This window comes from Sylvia atricapilla, chromosome 3, assembly GCF_009819655.1.
Source record: "Sylvia atricapilla isolate bSylAtr1 chromosome 3, bSylAtr1.pri, whole genome shotgun sequence".
In the NCBI taxonomy this organism is placed as follows: domain Eukaryota; kingdom Metazoa; phylum Chordata; class Aves; order Passeriformes; family Sylviidae; genus Sylvia; species Sylvia atricapilla.
The window spans coordinates 36,191,021-36,210,771 of record NC_089142.1 but is presented as its reverse complement, the minus strand read 5'-3'; the positions used below and the strand labels follow the sequence as shown (position 1 = coordinate 36,210,771).

Sequence of the window (19,751 nt, the reverse complement as noted above, 5' to 3'; positions counted from 1 at the left end):
TTTATGAGCATAAATGACTGAAAATCAAAGCTTTATTCCCACAGGAACTAAAATTCTCCCATACACAGTATCACTGTGATAGTAAAATTGCCAGGTTAAATCCCAAACTGCTCTAGTTCTGGATCTCAAGAATTACCATTCTGAGACAAACTGGAATTAGCTCACATGGGGAGTTGAGAAAGCAAGCTGAAAGAGGATTCAAGGATTTGGCAAATGAAGCCAAGATCACCTGACCTAGTGCTGGTGATAATCCCACTTCAAACTGGAGGCTAGACCAGCTTTAGCCTAACAAAGATCCTTCAGTGATCACTCACAAGCTCACATTCTGACTCATTCTATCAATTCCAACACGTTTTAACAGTTAAAACAGCCATAGGATTATAAAGACTAACATTAAATACTGCATTTGAAAAGCATTAACCCTCACACAGAGCAAAATGGAAAGCTTAAAACACCCTCAAAAAACCCTCAATCTTACATAATCATAACTATGGGGAAAAAGGAAAAACCAAACCCGCTACTCAAAATCATACAGCATCCCAATATTAAGAAAAATACAAGAAAAGTCAATCAAATAAATTCCTTTATTAATATCAACTCATCTTTAATCAGTACTTCAATTCAGTACAGCAATGATTATAACAAAATGAAGACACGCTTTTAGTTCAGAGAAGTTTAATTAACTGATCTTGGATATGATGCAGCCAAGAAGTCTGGACAAAGAGAACTGAGAAGGCTTTAATGCAGATCAGCTTGTAGAAAGACAACAAAGCATGTGGTACCTATGTGGGATCCAAACACTCCATCATAAAAATAGCAAAGCAGTTCTTGCAGGAGGAAATAAAAAGTCACATGTGCCAAGGAAATCAATTTTACTAGCCTATTAACCCTGTAGATCTTAAGGAATTGCAATTGTATCTGAGAGCTGGCAAGACAGACTGTAAATTAAAATAAAGGACCAAGTTCCTTTGACAAACCTTAGAAAGAATGCCGGTTGAATTTAGTATTCAAGTTACTATCCTGGACACATCTATAGCTCATACATCTATAGCTCAGAGTCCCACCTTCATCTGTTTCACACATCCATCTGTGAAAACTGCTTGCTAATTAAAGCAAAGATACTGGTGTAAAATAAAAGTCAGTACAGAAATCAATAAACTATAAATGCTGAACAGAATTTTAGAGTTTACCATTTAGAGACTGTTAAAAAAAAAACAACAAAGGTTTCTGAAAGTCAGTTATTCTGACTTCCTGAGGAATACAGATTGCCTGCCTTCCTTTCTGAAGCTTACAGTAATACCTGTGCTTAATTAGTAAGTTGCTTCCTCGCTCCATCTGTCCACTGCCTTCTTTTCTGGGTACTCACAAGATCCTTTAACCAGTGAATTAAAAGACATCCTAACATGTTTGGGCACACAGACCACCACCTAAATAAAATTGCAGTAGTAATGTCTCAGGGAAGCAAAATAACAAAGATTGACTATACAACACACAGAAAGGACAACTGGCAAGACTTAACCGATCTGCTGCTCAGGAGATGGGAACAAGGAGGTTAAAGAAGCCAGTCACTGCACCAGCACTCCTCACTGCAAGCTCTTCTGAGCGTACTAGTGCCTTGCACACAACCATTTATTGCTTTATGGCACCACACTTGTAGATTTGTGACAAAAATTTCCACTGGTTCAGCTACATTTATACATCTCCTTCAGATCAGTTAAGCTAATGCAATACCTTGCGTAGACACCTGTGTTGTATTGCCTCAGAGCAGAATTTTTCCTGCAGTAGTTTAAATGTGTTAATTTAATCAATTAAACATTTAGTTGCTTTCCAATTTTGTGATCCATGACTTCTCCACAACACCTCCAAAACTTATTAGAAGGAAAATCAATGTGTTTCAGGACAATCAAGCTTTATAGATCACACTCCCAGACAAACATTCCTCTTCCACTGCTAGGAGCTACTATTACCAAAACCGGGTATATTTCCAAACATAGCCCCTTCTCTCCAGTGAAACCAGCTCATGTTTTAAGTCTCCATCTTGTCCCAAGAGAAGTGACTGACCAGAAATTTTATAAAAACTTCACAGATCAGATTCAGCATATGATCACTGAATGGAAAGTGCTTATTTTAAAACAGAAAACTGCCATACTTCCTTTATAAAGAATATTACTATAGCATTACATAGAAAATCACTGACAAGGGATCTAAACACTGTAATTTATTCAACTCTGCAAATTAAAGAGAACATATTTGAAATCTATATCAAAACCATCACCAGAGTGAACACAAACATTACAGCTAGATGAAATTTCACATTTTTGAAAGCAATGATACTATTTACTTCTTCTAAAGTCCAAATAAAATAAAATCATAATTTCTTCAGCTATGTATTTATCCAGCCCCTACTGGGATTTAAATACAGCATCTCCATTAAGTCAATCCTACTGAGAATGTTTTAATCAAATTTAGTGTGGTGCACACATTCCTACACCAACACCAGATTCTTTTTTAGGTTCTGCTGGATTTATTTGCTCCTCTTCTTTCAGCCTCACTTCTCTGAAGTCTTCCCTGACTTCTTCTAACAGACCTGGCTTGAAAATGACATCCAGTGCAGTCATTGCCAAAGCTTTTGCTGTGCGCAAGGCATAGAACTGAGCAGTCTGTGACCCTGCAGAGAAAAAAGTAAGAGGAATTTCAAGTGAGATTATCAATATTAAACCACTTGCTTACTGCATAAGGGATATTTCATAAAATACGATCATAAGTTTCAGCTGCAAGAACATTTTCCTAAAAATCTACTTGCATGAAATAAACCTATTTTGTCATGCCTCAAAATATTTTTTTTCTTTTGCAAATACTTAATTTTCTGCTACTGGTATAAACAACTAAGACTGAGAATGAGAAAATGAGCGTTCATAATATGCTCTTTAGAAAATGTGGAATTTTATAAGCTAGCACTGTTATGTTTTCCAAGTACTGTGTTTTAGGAGTAAAAATTACTTTTATCTTTCAGCTCATGTTTAGAAATTCTTCTGAATATGCTGTTATGGATAATCCTTCTAATTCTTTTGTCCAGATGGCATTATCAAATCAGGCTTTTAGTACGAGGTGTGGTTATCCTACCCATATACATATAACCTCAAACACAAAGCAAGAAATTCTACATTTGTCAGCTTTTTCTGCAATTCTACTATTAATTTTAATTGTTTCAGGATCCTTATTCAGCTCAGACGACATCCGGCTGGACAAAAACAACCTTGTTTCTGTAAGGTATTCACAGGCAGCCAATTTCAGATCTAGTACTTACACTTTTAAACATTTGCTACACAGTAGCTTTGAATTCCAGCGAAACATGGGAAAGCCATGTGTGTGATTTGAAGTATTTCTGATTTCTAGATTTGCTGTAGTGAGCAGTCAGCAAGCAAACTATACAATGCTTAAGGATTCCAAATATAAACCTCTAACCCTTTTCACTTTCACTTACCTGCAGCTTCTGTGTACTGCTCAGTATGATTCAATGCATCAGAACCAATATAAAAGTAAGGATGGATCCCAGGGACTACAAATGTAACATTTCCAAAGTCCGTGGAACCTAGAAACAGCATAGAAATTTTCTTAATGAAAGTGTTGGGCAGTTTTGAATGCTGCAAGAAAATGCATGATAGACATTCTCTCCAGCCCATATCTAAAATGGAGTATTCTTTGCCCCAAATACTAAAATAAGAACATTTCTAATGAGCCATTATTGATACAAATATATCCTGTCACCAAGATGTTTTCCCTAACTAGCCATCTTCAGGTGCTGCTCCCCAGTGTGCTTCTGATCAACGATCAGTTACTGGACTGCAAGGAAGATGTATCAGCATGTTCCTATTCCTTTTACTGCTCATTTTTTCAAGCATCCCCTGATATGTGAGCTGTTAATTCAGAAACTGGAAAGCTGCAAACCATGGGAATGTCAGGCATTTCAGCTATTTCCCTGTTAGAGCCCTTTAGAACTAGGCCCAACAATTCCTGCTTCTCACCAACACGCAAGTATTTAGCATTCTGTAGGGGACTAAAGTAGAAACTATTTATCTTTATAAAGAAAAATAGATTGAGGGTAACTGTTTTTTTCCCCATGTGTTTTGATTATTCTCACTTATGGAAATCTCCATGGCACAAGCAGCCTTGAAATAAAATCAGAACTAAACTCCACACAAAATGCTAGGACTTTGTAGGTAAACACCTGACAGCAATGCTGCAGATTTTAATGATGATTCTTTCTTGCCTATCACTTTCCAGATGTTATCTAGCATCTATCTCACAGCCTAATCTACTGGATGGTATCATCCCAAAATAAAAGATTCTTCACAGTAAATCACCCAAGAGTCTACAACTACATCCCAAGTGTTTATTTCAAAGCTGAAGAAATCAACATACCAGTTATTGTGATATCCAGGTACCAGAGGAAGATTGTTTTGTAGCAGGAAAAACTAGGGATGGCCCACTAAGATCTCAATTAACTTTTTTGGGGCCAGAGATGCAAGAATTCATTTCTTTAGCAATGGTGTATAAAATTTAATTTTAACACATCAGGTAGCCTCTAATCGTGGTACTTTATGAAGAGAAGATATTGCTAATGCCTTAAGATTTAGTAATTAAATTACTAAATCTGAAGAATACAGATTTTACTTGGAAGCCTATAGTTATTGAAAGTGAATCCACAGAGCCTACATTATTAGGACAAGAAGTCTGCTATTTACTCTGCTTACAGATAATGGAAACAGCAAAGCTTATTCAAAAACATCTCTTCCCATAAATTCAGGATGCATTTGAAGAAAATCCAACTCTTGGCACAGCAATAAGTTATTTTAATTTCCAGTAGTCTCCACTACTGATTCATTCTTTGGTCAATCTAGACAGACAAACCAGAAGTTCTGCATAGTCCAGACTTAACTAAGGGTTCTAGACCCGCCTTACTAAGTCCCAATACACAAATTGCTGCAAAGACTGTGCTGCCCTATTCCCTACTCTCACTGAGTGAATGAAACAGAAATTTCACTGCATCACAGCTCTGAGTCATGTCATTCCTCCTAAATATATATCCATATTCAGTGTACTACCTGTTCCCATGTTATTTTTGCTGAATAGAAGAGATTTAAATTGGGTATTTTCTAGTAATATGGAGAGGCAAAATCCAGGCAGCTTTTAATAAAAATGTGACAGCTAAATCTTCCCTTCTATCAGACACTCTTTATGGGAATAACATAGAGATATGTTTAGAACAGCAGGTGTTCCAATAGTTTCCATCCAACATCTGAAATTGTCGGCTTGCTAGACACATACAGATTGGAAGCATAAGTTACTGCAGTTATCAATGCAATATGCATAATCATGTGCTATCTTCAACAGAGAGATACTGGAGTTCCAGCCTCTCAAAAATATATCCTGAAGCCTCTTCAAGTCACTGCATATTTAATGGAGTCAGTATTACCAGGAAGATGAACAGAGGGAAAAACAAAAGATTCCAGGAAACATTTATATACAGTCCCAAGCTTCAAAAGTGGAATTTTCAAATATACTAGACCTTCTTAAGATTTTCTTTATCAGTTTTGTGCACAGGAAGTGAACGAACCCCATGAATATTACATTTTGACCAGATGAAGTTATCACAGGCGTGGGTGCCTCAACTAAGACATGTTTAACTAAGCCATCTGCTTTAGGAGGTTATGATACCCTGCAGTAAATCTGCCCTACCTAGCAGAAGGAGACACAGGTCCTGGCACCTGTTCCAAGCTAGCTCAGTCTCACATGATGTCACATCCCCCTGGCTGTGTGCCCAGTGAGCAGAGCTGCAGGGGGCACAGCTGGAGTCTGTGACCTGAGGTACTGGAGGAAGCCTTGGTGAGGCTTATCTGCCTAGAGAGATACCTGGGAGCAGAGCGACACTAATGCCCGTGCAGAGGTGGCAGCGAGTACGCTCAGCTCTTAACGACTGTCCTGCTGCACAGACATGGAGAAGCAACTGAGCTATCTTCCTTCCCTTTCAACAGAAGAAACTGATATCCTAAAAGAAAACATTGAAAACCACGTGAAAACTAAACAGAAATAGAGGTCTTGAAAAAGACGACACAAAATACTCAACCGCCCCCAGAAATGGGTAGCATACAAAGTTCCACTCCTATGGCTCTGGAGACTGTGCTTTATCTCTCCTGAATTCCCATTGCAAAAATTCAGAGGAGAAGCTGTGGAAAGAAAATTCAGTAAACCCTACTGCAGTGTGAGATAAAAAAAGCAATTGCTCAAGCACATTTTGACATTTGACACGCAATTCAAGGACAGGAAAGCCATACAGGGAGCTTGGTTTAAGGAAGTTAATGGTTAACATTGAGCATATCATATAACTTACATACGAAAGACACCTATTGCAGTTGGGTGTCTGTGAAAAGCTCACTTCAAGACCTCTGAATAAAAGCAAGATCAGTGATATTCATGATCATCCTTACTACAATGGTTTGGAGGAATCAACTAGCAGCGCTGCAGAAAGTTGCTACAGTAAACATTTTAAGGTTCCTCAGCGCCTTTCTTTGGCTAAAAAGCAAAGTAGTAAATCGTATTTGTATTACATTGAAGAAAGAAGGAAGAAATCTGCTTTAAGTTATAACTTGTTTTTAAACACAAGACAATGAACCAGTGTTTAATTTGGAAGGGAAGTAAGAAACAGAAAAGAACCCATTACCATTAGATACCAAGAATATAATGAGATACAGTAGATATTCCCTACCCACAAAAAGAAGTTTAGAAAGCTGTTCGTAAACACCAAATTCGTCCAAACTCCAAAGATAATCTGCATTTAATCTAGTGAATACAAGTAACACAATCAAACTAATTAAAATAACTTTTTATTGAGAACAGTATTTTTCTTTAAAGAGAAAAATCTTTAGCATGAATGGAGTAAAAGTGTTCATAAATACAGTTAAGATCAGTAGTGAAGGCTAAAAGTAGGAGCAGAAGCTGAGACTTGAACAGAGCTCCTGTAGGAAGACTCTGGAAAAAAAAAAGTGTTGAGGATAACAAGAAACCCACCTAAGCATTCAAGAATTCCCATTTGTGTTATAGCTCAGAGACCAAAAAAGTTAAATTGTTTGATACACAGTCAAGACCCAAAAGTTAACACCTACTTGAAGAGCACCCTTTGGAAAACTAATCTGTTGAACTCATGAACTAAAATTAGCAGCATGTAATTACCTGTTAACGAAAAGATTCAGTTAGGGTTAGTGAGATACTTAAAACTTCCATTTATAAATCTCTGCAAAATTCCCTCTAAAATAATTGTTAGATTCTAGTAGCTTTGTTTATATGTAAGCTTGGAGAATATTATTAAACAAGGTTCCTAAAAACAAAGTCTCATCCCCATTTATAGCAAACCATGATTATTTATAGCAAACCATGATTCTGTATTTTAAAGCCACAGAATTAGACAGTTCATGACATATCCTCATGTTCTCAGACAGACTGCTCTTAGCTTTCCATTTTTTCCCCAACCAAACTGTTTATTACTTGAAATATTTTCCGAACTATTATTAGAAGGTGTTTACTGCTTTTCTTACCTGTTCTTAGCTTCTACAACAAATACAGAAATATAGGCCAGAGATATAAACCTTCTACAGAGCTTCGGCTTTGTAATTTGACTTTTTCTTCTGACCAAACTGTGTTTAACTTAGCTCTATTTTGTTATTTTATACACTTGAGAGTCGATCAACATAAGCTTAAGTCACAATGAAAAATGCAGCTGGAGTTACCTGATAAACCATTCAAGACAGCATCTTCTGATATAAAATCAATTCCAAGCTTCTTTCCATTCTCCTTGTAAATTTTCTGCAGGCTCTTATTTGGAAGCACATTGTAGTAATCATTTTCACCACCTTTTATTTCCACCTAGACAAAAAACCCAAATTATTTTAAGTTTTTCTCCAGTGTAAGCCAGTTAAATATAAACAATCTGAAGGCCAAAAAAATCCCCCTACATATCCAGACTTCAAGCCCAAGGCAAAACAGATGTGTTAAGTTTCTTTCAAAAATAGAACATTCTGCCAAATATCACTCTTGATCAAAACACAGCTGGTGTTCTGTTCAGTCTGCAGTAGACAGCCAAATTCCAGAAGCAAGGATTTCAAAATTTTCTCTAAAAATAGGAAAAAAATATTTCCTGTAACAGTATCTAATGATTTCACTGGCAGGTACTACAAAACTACATAGAAATAAACATAGGCTTTTTTCAAACTGTGTGTTACCTTTTTTTTAGAATGCTTCCAATAACTACAGCCCCATTCATTAAATGGCTTCACACAGGTGAGAAATTTGAAAACAAATGGAAAAAGCTATTAATGGCAAATTTCAAAAGAGATCGTAACTTTCATTCTGCATAAAGTACACTTTCTGAAACTCTTTTCTAGATACAGTGAAGGGGAAAACGGTAGGGAAACATAATCTACTACCTCAAATAGACTATAAAAGTGACATGCTAACATTCATAAACCCCACAGTTACTTGTTCTGATGATCGCATACATTCTTTTTACAGCTGAATTAGTCATAAGCTTGTAATTAACAGAGCAAGTAGAACCATCTATCTCAGCAACACAAAAAAGGTAATCATATTGTTTGAATCAGCTAGATGAAACACACTTCCATTTACTAAAAGCAAAAGAAATGAGAATACTAATTGAAAAATCACTCAGTTGCTATATAAGCCTGCTGTTTAATGGGGCAATGGACCTAATGACCAAGAATATGGGAAAAAAACAGACAGAAGACCCAATACCTGTTTTGCTTGTTTCTACAGGTGAGGTTTGCCATCAAGCCTCCCAGGTCTCTGAGCCTAGCAGCACTATCTGTAGGACAGAAGCATCACCCACAGCAAAAAAGAAATTACAGGGTACTTAAAGAAATTGAATATACATGGGATCAGGCAGGATGCATCCAAGGATGCAGACTAAGAGAAGCAGAAATACAGTCTGGTCTAGAACCTATCATTTTTTAAGTGCCACTGCAACAGAGAGAGCTCTAGCTCACTGAACAAGAGCTAAAGGTCACATCCTCTTGAAGAGCCAAGAGGAGGTCCTTGAAAACTACACACTCCTCAGACCATCCTATCCTCAAGTTCCCAGAGGGATTACTGAGCAAATAAATGCTCCTAGGACTCATGCCCAGGCTCATGAATCACAAGGTGATTGTGAATATCCAGCATACAAGATGGAACTCATTTAAGAGCAGATAGTGCATGACCAAGCTTAGCTTTGCACGACAACATGTCTGGCTCAGATGACAGAAGACATGCAAGTTCCATGTGTTTTATTATCAGTGGCACAAACTACCACATTGCTGCCTGTTACTTGTAGCACTCATCTGCAATTGAGACTGGTGCCATTAGTGTTTTAGTATTTTTACTACTGATGCAGACAACCGCTGTGAGACATCTGGTGCTGTGTTTGTTTGGTTTCTCCTCAAACTGAGACTGGAGCTAGGCCAGGGGAAAGCCACCAAGATGATTAGGTGGAGAACACGGTGTACAAGGACAGGCTGAAAGAACTTGATCTGCTGAGCCTTCACAGAACAGAAGGTTAGTGGGGTATCTTGCTGCTGTCTAGAGTTTCCAGATGGGAAGGGTACAGAGAGAGCAGAACCAGACTTCTCAGATGTCAAAGTGATGCAACAAGAAGCAGCAAAGGCAATTCCCATTGGATACAACAGAATCACAGAGGGTCGATGTGGGAAAGTACCTGCTGAGGTCATCTTGTCCAGTTCCCCTGCTCAATCAGGGTCACCTAGAGCTGGTTGCCCAGAGCCAGATTGAGGCAGCTTTTGAATCTCTCCAAAGATGTAAACACTGCAACCTCTGCAGGAAACCTGTTCTAGTTTTCCACCTCAAGTCACTGTAGCATAAACACTAGGAAAACCCTTGTTCACCATGAGGTAGGTAGAGCACTTGTTGAGAGGTGGGAGAATTTCATCCTTGGAAGTACTCAAAAAGTCCACATGGCACTCAGCAACCTGCTCTAACTGGTCCTGCTCTGAACAGAGAATTAGACCAGATGACCTCCAGAGGTCTCTCCCAACACAGATTCTTCTAGGATTCTGCGGCATTCTATTTATAAACCAAAGCTTTCTTTCAGGACACAAAGCAACAGAACAGCAAAAAGTGTAACAGTAATTTAGATTTACTTCAGCTAAATACTGTGCAGACAAATAAACTTTGATTTCCTGCTCTGGTCTGCGTAACAGAAACACATGACAATGAATATATTCTTACTTTGCATCCTGTGGCCACTGCTGCAGATTTGAAGCAGTTCTCAACCTTCTCTGTCAGAACAGAAAGTTCTTTTCTTGAAGGAGCACGTAAGTAAAACTCTAGCTCAGTGTAAGAAGGAATGATGTTAGGTTTCACACCACCATTTTTTATTACACCTGAAGAAAGAGAAAAGTCATATTGTCAGTGTTAAATGCAATTGCTTAATCTTCAGCCCTGCCATGAAATTCCTGGATCAAGAACTATAAATATATAAACAAAAACAACAAAACATCAGCTGAGCATGAAATACAAAAACATAAAAAATGCAGTATGAGGACAAAGTTTCTTCATCATGTCAGATTAAGTGGAACATGTACATGTCTTTCAGCACAATTTCACAGCATTCTTTGGTTAGACATCTGTTTTACATCCCAGAGTCAAGCCAAACTAGCATTTCTAATTAATCCCATAGAATTCAGTGCACTGGAGTCATAAAGCAATCTGCCAACAAGAAAAAAAACTGCTATAAGGGCTAACTTGGATTTCAACTTTTGAATGTTTCCTCAATTAGAATGTTTCCAACTTACTTTGTGCACTTGAAGAAAAACTGACTAAGTTGCACTTCTCAGCAATACTGGAATAACGTGTGTACTGCAGTGCACAGAAAGTTCATTAGCTTGCTCATATTAATTCTTCAGAAATATTGGAATGTATAATACATGTAGCTTTATTCACAAGTGCAGTTTGAGTTGAAAGTGCTCCCTTCAAAGAAACGTGTGATTAACTTCATTTTTTACCATTATTGTATCAAAGGCATTACCATAAAAGACAGCAATATTTATATATTTTGATAATAACACATTGTAGAATCCCAGTTCCATTGTACTAAGAGCTAGCTGCTTCCAACAGGCTGTTTCCTTGGCCCCCTACCCTCAATTTCTTGTATGTGGAATCAGATTTGTTTTCTGTAGAACTTGAGAAACTTCTGCCTTAACTGGAAATATTGCAGAAGCTACTGATATGCGTCACTGAGGCCTGAAGAGACAGCACTAATGGGTTGCAAACAGGCAACAAAACATTTATTTTGGTGCAGAAAACCTATTAAGATTAAGAATTTCACCTCCACTCTCAAATACAGTCAAAATAAAAACCAAGTGTTGAATTAATTCAGTATCAGTATTTGCCCATGACAATAGGAACAGCTCAGATGAGAGGGACAGACATCACAGGAAAGGAAGCAGTAAATATTCATGCAAATTTGCATGACACATACCCATAACAAGCTTTCTCAGAACAAGTAGCTTCATGAGTAAACAGCTTTCACTTGTCCTGTCCAGAACAATTGTAAATGGAACTGGAGAGAGTCTGAGTAGGTCTACAGTTAAATTTCAATACAACTGCAATATGGACTGGACAGCAGACCTGAATTAAAAGTAGGCTGCCTGCACACTATTAGTAGCACCTGATTTGCCTTTCTAGATGGAAACTGTTTTTTACAACCTATTTAATACAACTTCTTGAGCAGGAAAAAAAAAATCTACATTCCTGTTTTTCAAGGGGGCAACATATACTCCATTCATAAGCAAAGAAAGATAACAACAAAATCTCAGATGAACTCAAGACAACAATATTTCAGCACATGAAACATTGGTTAGAAATTCTAGACTTCAAGTCATGGAAATTATTTCAGCTTTTGTTAGTGGGTTAACACTACTATTTTTAGGATCACTTTGCTCAGCCACTGATTATACTGCAAGTCTACAGGAGATCTCCTACACAATGTTGTAAATAAAGCATGCCTAAAATTAAATCTCATTCTGGCTGCTTGTCCTTTCCCAGAAGTAATTTAAATATTTCTACTTTGAAAAACCAGGTTTATGACAGCAGTTGTATCAACATGGTGATTTCAGTTTTGCTGCTGTTCAGGAAGCATTACTTCTAGAAGGCTTGTTTAGATACTTAGATTTTTTGCCAACATTACCCATGAAGCCTTTAGAAACTACAAAGAAAGTAATATTTAGAGGTTAAGGCTTAGATTCAATAGAAGACTCAAGCATCTTCAGCCTTAAACCTGCAACACATTGGTTGCAGACACCAACACTTGTAATTACGAGCCTTGTTTTCTACAGAGAAATAGGATAGAGAAGGCTGTGCCCCTGTCTGAAATTTATTTGGGCATGCTGCACAACAGAACTGCAAACAGCTTCATCTACAGTCCCAAGGATTAGGACTCCATCCAGATATCCTGGAAAGAAATGCACACTTGTATTATATACAGCACAAGCAGCCAAGATACATAATGATCAGTTCAGAACTTCTGGAAGGATTTTTAGCTCATAGCAAGTATTCCAAATAAACGGCTCTACATTCAAAAGTCCTGTAGAATTGGCAAAGTTTCTTATAATTCAACTTGGAAAAAGTTATACTGGTTGCAATAAGGAAGCCTGGGTTTTTAGCTAAAGGGCAGCTTCACCTCACCTTTTGAACCTTTCTCACTTTACAGGCAGAAATGCATGATGTTGAAGGAGGACAAATCAAGCTTAATTGTTAACACATCTTACTGCACAATGGCCTTTCTCATCCAAAACCTACTAGATATTAAATATTAGAATCCAGTGAACATCTAGTTGATTGGGTTACTAACCAGGACTATAATCTTCTGCCATCACTTGTTTTTTTGTACTTCAACAAATAAATTTTATTCCAGACCACTAGACTCTTCCAATAAATGCCATCTAATTAATGGAATGTTGTCTACTAAAATATTGATGCAGTAAGTAATACTTCACTTTTTGGAAGCATTTGATCTTACACCTTTGCAAAAACACATATACTAAGGAGTTCAGGGCCAAGTACCAAAATAAACTTTGCACTTTTTTTTTTTTTCTGAACTGCAACTTCAAGACTTAAAATTGGTCTAGCCCTTACCTGGGCACTGGAGTTCCCTTTCAAATCAGACCTCTCAGCCTATTTTGAGCAGTTAGTTCTGGGCACTGACATGATTTTAAAGATTGCAGACACACCATTTAAATGAAATGGTGCTGTTCCATAATATTTGAAGTGACTATACTAATTTAGTGCTTTAGTGCAATACTTTGGAATGTGTAATATTCTATGTTAGTACTTCAACAGCCTAAACTCTTACTTGCTGGACATTAGGTTTAATGAAGATCTCACCATGAACTCTCCAGGTCGGTTTCATTTGCTGTCTTAAAACAGACAGATTGTTGTACGCAAGAACAGCAGCATCTAATGCATTAACTCCTTCCCAAGGATAAGCAGCAGCATGAGAAGCTTTTCCATAGTATTTCACAGTCACACTAGGAAATAAAAGGCATTGCTTATTTGTTTCTCATTCACTGAAAAAAAAAATTGAAATGAAAAAAGTTCCTTTTGTTCCCACAAATATACGTTATTTAAATTTTGTGCAGCATAACAGAAAACAATTTTCCTGGCACTAGACTGTTGCAGTTAAACTATCTTTGAGTGCAGAAAAACACTGAAAGATTTCTAGAAAACCAGTAAAAACGAATGATACCAAGAGGCAGTCAGGCAACGGAGTTACTGGGAACACACCATTATATAGCCTTTTCCTGAAGAGTACAAATTTCACATATTAATTAAATTTCTCCACCGCTTTTTTTATACTGCCTGACTCTTCTCAGACATAAAGTTACTAACACTCTTCTCAGAGGATAACAAACCCTTTTCTCAGATTCAAAACTGGAAGTTGAGTGTTCTAATTCTTGTCAAATAAAATGTGTACAGTATGTAAGATAGCAAAAGCATATAAGATCATATATAACACACATCTAAATAACAAAAGTCAAGTTTTGCAGGTATGGAAAAGCACAGCCTACTGCAAAATGCACATTATTATGCTACAGCAAGGATGTTCTCTCCTTGCACCCTTCAAAAAAGGTGGTAGAAAGGCTTGCAACAAGAAGGAAAACTAATGCAAAGTCTGCCCCCCAACTTCACAGAAGTCATAAAATATTGAACCTTAACATACCAAGTAAAAATTCCTCCTCTGATTCATCTGACAGCCATTAATATTAGCATTATAAAATAACTTAGTACTTCAGACTACATGGGAGCTCTTTACAAAAGAGGAAAATATTAAATACTGATATCTACATATAAGGTCTCACTATTTATATAATAGACAAAACTAAATCTCCATATCCACTCTTTTACAGAAAAACTCAATCTTCAAGTGTTCCTCCCATGCCAAAACACACAACCTTGTCTCTTATCCAGCCATGACCAGCCCAACTTGCTTGTCCCTCTGTTTTGCACAAATGCCAACTTAACTAGTTATCCTGAAGTGACCCCTTGTGCTCAGAACCATGCTACAGCTGCAAGTTAACACCAGCACTTAAATCTTGGATGGCAAAGAGGGACACAATGCAGTGTACTGTTGCAACAGGAAACATCTCTCACTACTGCTGCAATCCAAATTAGGCATGCCTTTTTCTATCCCTATTAATCTTCCAAGGCAATCATAGAACCTATTCTCTAAACTATGAGCTTTATTTTAAATTTATTATCATTAAGAAATGCAAGAAACTTGTCCAGTAATATTCCAAGTATTAGACTGCAACTCCTCAAATCAACTCACAAAGATCCCTGGACATTCTCAAAAAAAATAGAAAGAAGGCAAAATACAGCAAAAAGTCATGCTGCAGTATTCTTTTCCACAAGAAACATGTGTTTCTTATTAAAAAATATTTTTCAGCATTCCTTTACTTGTACTTTTTTTGCTACACAAATGTCACAGACGCTCAGAAAAGCGCAACAGATTCTGCAGAATAGTAACACCCTAAGCCAGTTTAAGAATACCAGCAGAAGAATGTGGATCCTGTTTGACCAACAATAAATGGGCTGATTAAGTGAAGGGTAAGTGAATAAGAACCAGCAAACTTTGGCAGGTATTCAGCAGTTATCCCAATACGTTAATCTAATTTCAGGCACAAGACAGCTTTCAGAATTGCAGACACAGCAATACTAGCAACTTAGTGATCACCAGTCTTTAAACTTCCTCCAAACCACCAAAGTTCAATTAAAATTAGAAAAACTGCTTTTGAAACCTCATAATTACATAAAACATGACAAACTCAGTATTTCAAACTTCTTCAGTATTTCAACTTCAGTAAGTTGTTTCACACAGCACTATAATTCCATGCCTTATCCATGTTCAAAGGTTTAAAAGCTATCTAGGACTTGCATCCTACTGCAGACCCTGACCTCTGAAGAGAGATTTCCAAATCTTACGGTATCTAACTCAAAAGATTATTGAGGGCAGAAAGACAAAACTATCATTGAAAACTAGATCTTGAATGTTATAAATATAGTCTTAAAGCAAAGCAAAGGCAAGTTGGGCTAAGTCCTGAGGGAGGTTACAATAACCAGTTAAGACGGTTTAGAGGAAGCAATATAGCAGAGAACTGGCCAAGTGATGAAGGCTAACCCTTGTCTGTTTTACCATGAAACTTGGTAGTAACACAAGCAAATTATCAACTGGAAACAGCCCCGGTAAAAGCAAAATGGTCAGTAAAATCAAGCATAGCAGAGCTGGACAGTAGCACAACCAATCTGAAAACAGTACCCAGTGCATCAAGTCATAAATGACTGGAAAACTAGTTATTTAAATACTTCAGAATTTAGTCTGAGACAGTCAAATGTAATACTTGCAAAAACTGTTGCACTGGAGGGAGTTTACTAGCAGGGTCTCTGCAAGGTCAGACCCTAGGATCAGGAATCACATAACACCATATAACATGACATAAAATGTAGGAACAAAACCTGCTGGTAGACTACTGTGGGACACTGTGGAAACAGTCGTTTATAACACCAAAGGAAGAACAGCATGGCCCTGCAGACTGGCAGGGCAAGAAAAGAATGAAGCTCCAAAGTATTTTTTAAAAATCATGTACTTAAAGTCCCAGCATTTGCCTAAGAGTTGATTGCTTGAAATGGACTGAAGAGGAAGCCCCAAACATGCCAGCTGTCTCCAAAATGATAAGGAAACACTATGGTCCCTGCATCAGCTCAATAAGATCTAAGGCAATTTGCACCTCATGTACTGTGTACAATTCTGGGGATGCACAGCCAGCAAGGTGTACTTTAAGATAAGTCAAGTGACTCAAAGCACAAGTGAGCCAATCCTGTCTCTGGACATCAAGGCTAAGAAGAAGAAGACAACAGTATAATTTTCAAAGAGTTATATGGCTGGCAAAAAAGGTAGCTGTGTGAGGGTAGGACTGTTGTCCATCCTTACACTGGGGGCAAACATGAAGGAAACACAGGTCAAAAAACCTTTTTGGATCAAAAACCTACAAGTTGATGTGAGAGTTAATACACACAACATGGGCATGACTAAATTTAATGTGGAAGTTACTACAGATCCAAACTTCAGTCAGGCTTAGCCGGCCAGTTCTTTCCAAAAGCAGGAAGGCAAACGTGAACCACCTTCCAAACTGATTAAAATGCATAGAGGACCACATAACTGGCATCCAGGAAAACATTGAACTATGACTCATGAGACCTTGCAGTTGTTGTGTCTTTAAATTCTACTTCAACACATGGCATCATCACATGAAGGTTTAAAAGAAACGCCTAGAAACATTAGAAAAAAATTGATTTTTGGGATACATGGAAGATCATTTCAGATCAGTCAGAGATTTGAGCACTAGGCTGAACACAGGCCTTTCTACGAACGGCTCCGAGCGGCGTTCCCTAACACTGGTCTGGCTCCTTAGCTGAGTGCAAACACCTTCGTCTGAAGGGCTCCGGGTTCAGCCGCTGCTAAAGCAGGTCCCCTTCTCAGGAAGGAGACAAAAGGCTAATAACCAACCACCTCTTTCCACCTGAACCACCCACCCACTCACTCATGCTCGGCCACGTCGGGCAGGTAAGCAGCGTTTTCTTGCGAGGGGTGCGCCATGAAAACCACATCCAGGCCATCGAACGCTCCAGCCTTGATCAGGTCTATTTTGCCTCCTCCTTGCTCTTCCGCGGGCGTCCCCAGCACCGTGATCTGCAGCACAAACGCACAGAGAGTCAGGGGCTGTCAGGGGCTGTCAGGGAGCGCTCACCGCCGCTCTGCCGGGAGGGTTCCCACCTGCACGGCCACGGGCTCCGCCAGGCTCTCCAGGGCGGCCTTCAGCGCCAGCGCGGCCGCGGCTCCCACCTCGGCGATGAGGTTGTGGCCGCAAGCGTGCCCGAGCCCGGGCAGCGCGTCGTACTCGCAGAGGAAGGCGAGGCGGAGCGGGTCCTGCGGGGCCGCCGTGCCCCAGTCGGCGCGGAAAGCTGTGCCCAGCTTGTAGCGCGGCTCCACGGCCCAGGCGGCGCCGGGCAGGTCCCCGCCGGAGAAGAAGCGGGTCAGGGCGTCATGCGCCTGGTGCTCGGCGTACGCCAGCTCGGGACGGCTCCAGATGTCGCGGCTCAGCGCGCCCAGACGCGCAGCGTTCAGATCCACACTCTCGCACGCCCGCTGCTTCAGCGCCTCCAGCGCGGCGGCGGGGCCGCTCTCCGGCGGCTCCTGCGGCTTCATGAGGCTTCGGGAACACCGGGAACACCGGGAACACCGGGAACACCGGGAACACCGGGAACACCGGGAACACCACCCCCACAACTAACCCGAACCTCCGCCGGCACCTGCCCTCCGGCGCGACACCTGCGCCGCCTCCCCCTTTTATCGCCTCTCTTAGCCGCGGGGCATGCTGGGAAATGTAGTTCGTTGTCACGGCGTGGCTTGCAGGCGGCGGCCAGCCGGAACTCTCCGCCCCAGCGTGCCTGGCGCGGCGTCCCCGGCCGGCCGGCGGAGTGTGAGGGCCCGCCCGTAGCCCCTGCCGGCTGTGCTGCCGGGCGCCGCCCGCCCGCGGGACCGCGGACAGCAGCGGAAGGGTGAAGGCTGGAAACTCGCGAGTTGACATAAAGACAATACCATAGTGAAAGCAAAAGCCATGCGTACAAGCAAAGCAAGGAATGAATTCACCCCTTCCCATGGGCAGGCGGGTGTTCTGCCATCTCCAGGAGAGCCGGGCCCCATCACACCTAACGGTGATTTGGGAAGACAAATGGCATCACTGCAAACGTCCTCCCCTTTCTCCTTCTTCCCCAACCTTTATGTGGTGAGCATGATGTTCCATGGTCTGGAATGTCCCTTTGGTCAGCTGGGGTCACCTGTCCCGGCTGTGTCTCCTCCCAATTCCCCCAGCCCCCTCCCCAGCCTGGCAGCACAAAAATCAGAAAAGGCCTTGGCTCGGTGTAAGCCCTGCCCAGCAATAACAAAAACATCTGTGTATTATCAACACTGTGTTCAGCACAAATCCTAAACACAGTCCGGTGCCAGCCATTGTGAGGAAAATTAACTCCACCCCAGCCAAAGCCAGCATAAAATATTAGAAAGATAAATTTTGTGCTGAAAGAATTGTCTTGTTAAACTTAAGGGCTTGGTGTGCTGCAGTGATCTCAGACGTGGTGGGGAGAGAATGGTGTTAAAAATGCTTGGGAAGAAGGACATCCCACTAATAGTGGGTAAAAAGAATGCAGAATTTACAAGCCACAAGGACATTTGGCAGAACTTCAATGATAAGGAAGAAACTAAAAAGCCACTTCAGCAACTGTGCTGAAATCAGCTCCAACTGGGTGAAAGGTAATTCTTGGTCAGAAGGAGATCGTAACCACCAGCTCATGGCCCCCGACTCAAAAGAAGGGAAAGACTGAGTATGTAGACTAATTAGCACAAGAAGAGAGGGACTCACTTAACCCATAAAAATTAGAACACTAAGTAATAGGAGAACTATGTAACTTGTATCCAGAGAACAATCATGCTTTTGCTAAAATGTGTAAGTAGTGAAATGTTTTGATAGTAGATTTGCCACCCAGCACCCCTTTCTGTGCAGAACTGTAAATAACTCAAATACTTCACACTGAGCGTGGATTAGCCTCTTGCACCCTGGGCCAAAAAAACTAATTTGGCACAACATACTGATGGGAACACATGCCTTGTTACATATATGTGTTAACATCAGAACACCCAGAGATTGCATTCAGGTGCAAGGCGTGCTTGTCACTCTTCCGGGCTTGGAAACACCCTGTCGTCCTCGACATCTTCATTTTTTTTTTCCATCCAGGAGCCCTCTCTGACTGGATTTGGATTTCATCTTCACATTTCTCTGGAATTTCTGCGGTCCAGGCCGATGAGAGCCAGCTGATTAGGAGTTTTTAGGTACAAGCTCCATAGCAAGCAACCTGCATATTGAGCCAACCCATATCTGATAAAAATTGAACTCAACAGAAACAAAATGACAAATTCTGGGTTTTTTCCCCCTTTTTTATTTAATTACCAGAAATTCCCTTTTAATTCATTTATCCACTGGATTCTTTCTCCACAACTTTTCTGCCAACTGGAGAGGTGCTTTGGTGTGTTGAACTGCAGGTTTCCCCTCCCCACAGAAGATGGGGGAGGTTCT

General features: G+C 40.0%; 1 protein-coding gene across 1 annotated transcript; it reads right to left on the bottom strand.

Annotated features, from left to right (window-relative positions):
* Positions 1-566: 566 nt before the first annotated feature.
* On the bottom strand, positions 567-17,855 carry PM20D2 (peptidase M20 domain containing 2). Its single transcript, XM_066315132.1, has 7 exons — positions 17,396-17,855; positions 17,163-17,311; positions 13,450-13,592; positions 10,294-10,448; positions 7,785-7,920; positions 3,485-3,592; positions 567-2,668 (listed from the first exon to the last, which is right to left on the bottom strand). The coding sequence occupies exons 1-7, from the start codon at positions 17,825-17,827 to the stop codon at positions 2,466-2,468; spliced, it is 1,326 nt and encodes a 441-aa protein (XP_066171229.1). The 5' UTR covers positions 17,828-17,855; the 3' UTR covers positions 567-2,465.
* Between the last annotated feature and the right edge of the window lie 1,896 nt (positions 17,856-19,751).

What these genes read in the sequence shown, in the direction of transcription:
- PM20D2 (XM_066315132.1), bottom strand. Translation starts at nt 17,827, where the DNA reads ATGAAGCCGCAGGAGCCGCCGGAGAGCGGCCCCGCCGCCGCGCTGGAG. An exon ending in ACCGACCTGGAGAGTTCATG is followed by an intron (nt 10,449 to 13,449) that starts GTGAGATCTTCA and finishes CTCTTTCTTCAG; the next exon opens with GTGTAATAAAAAATGGTGGT. An exon ending in TGTCTTGAATGGTTTATCAG is followed by an intron (nt 3,593 to 7,784) that starts GTAACTCCAGCT and finishes TGCTGTTTCTAG; the next exon opens with GTTCCACGGACTTTGGAAAT.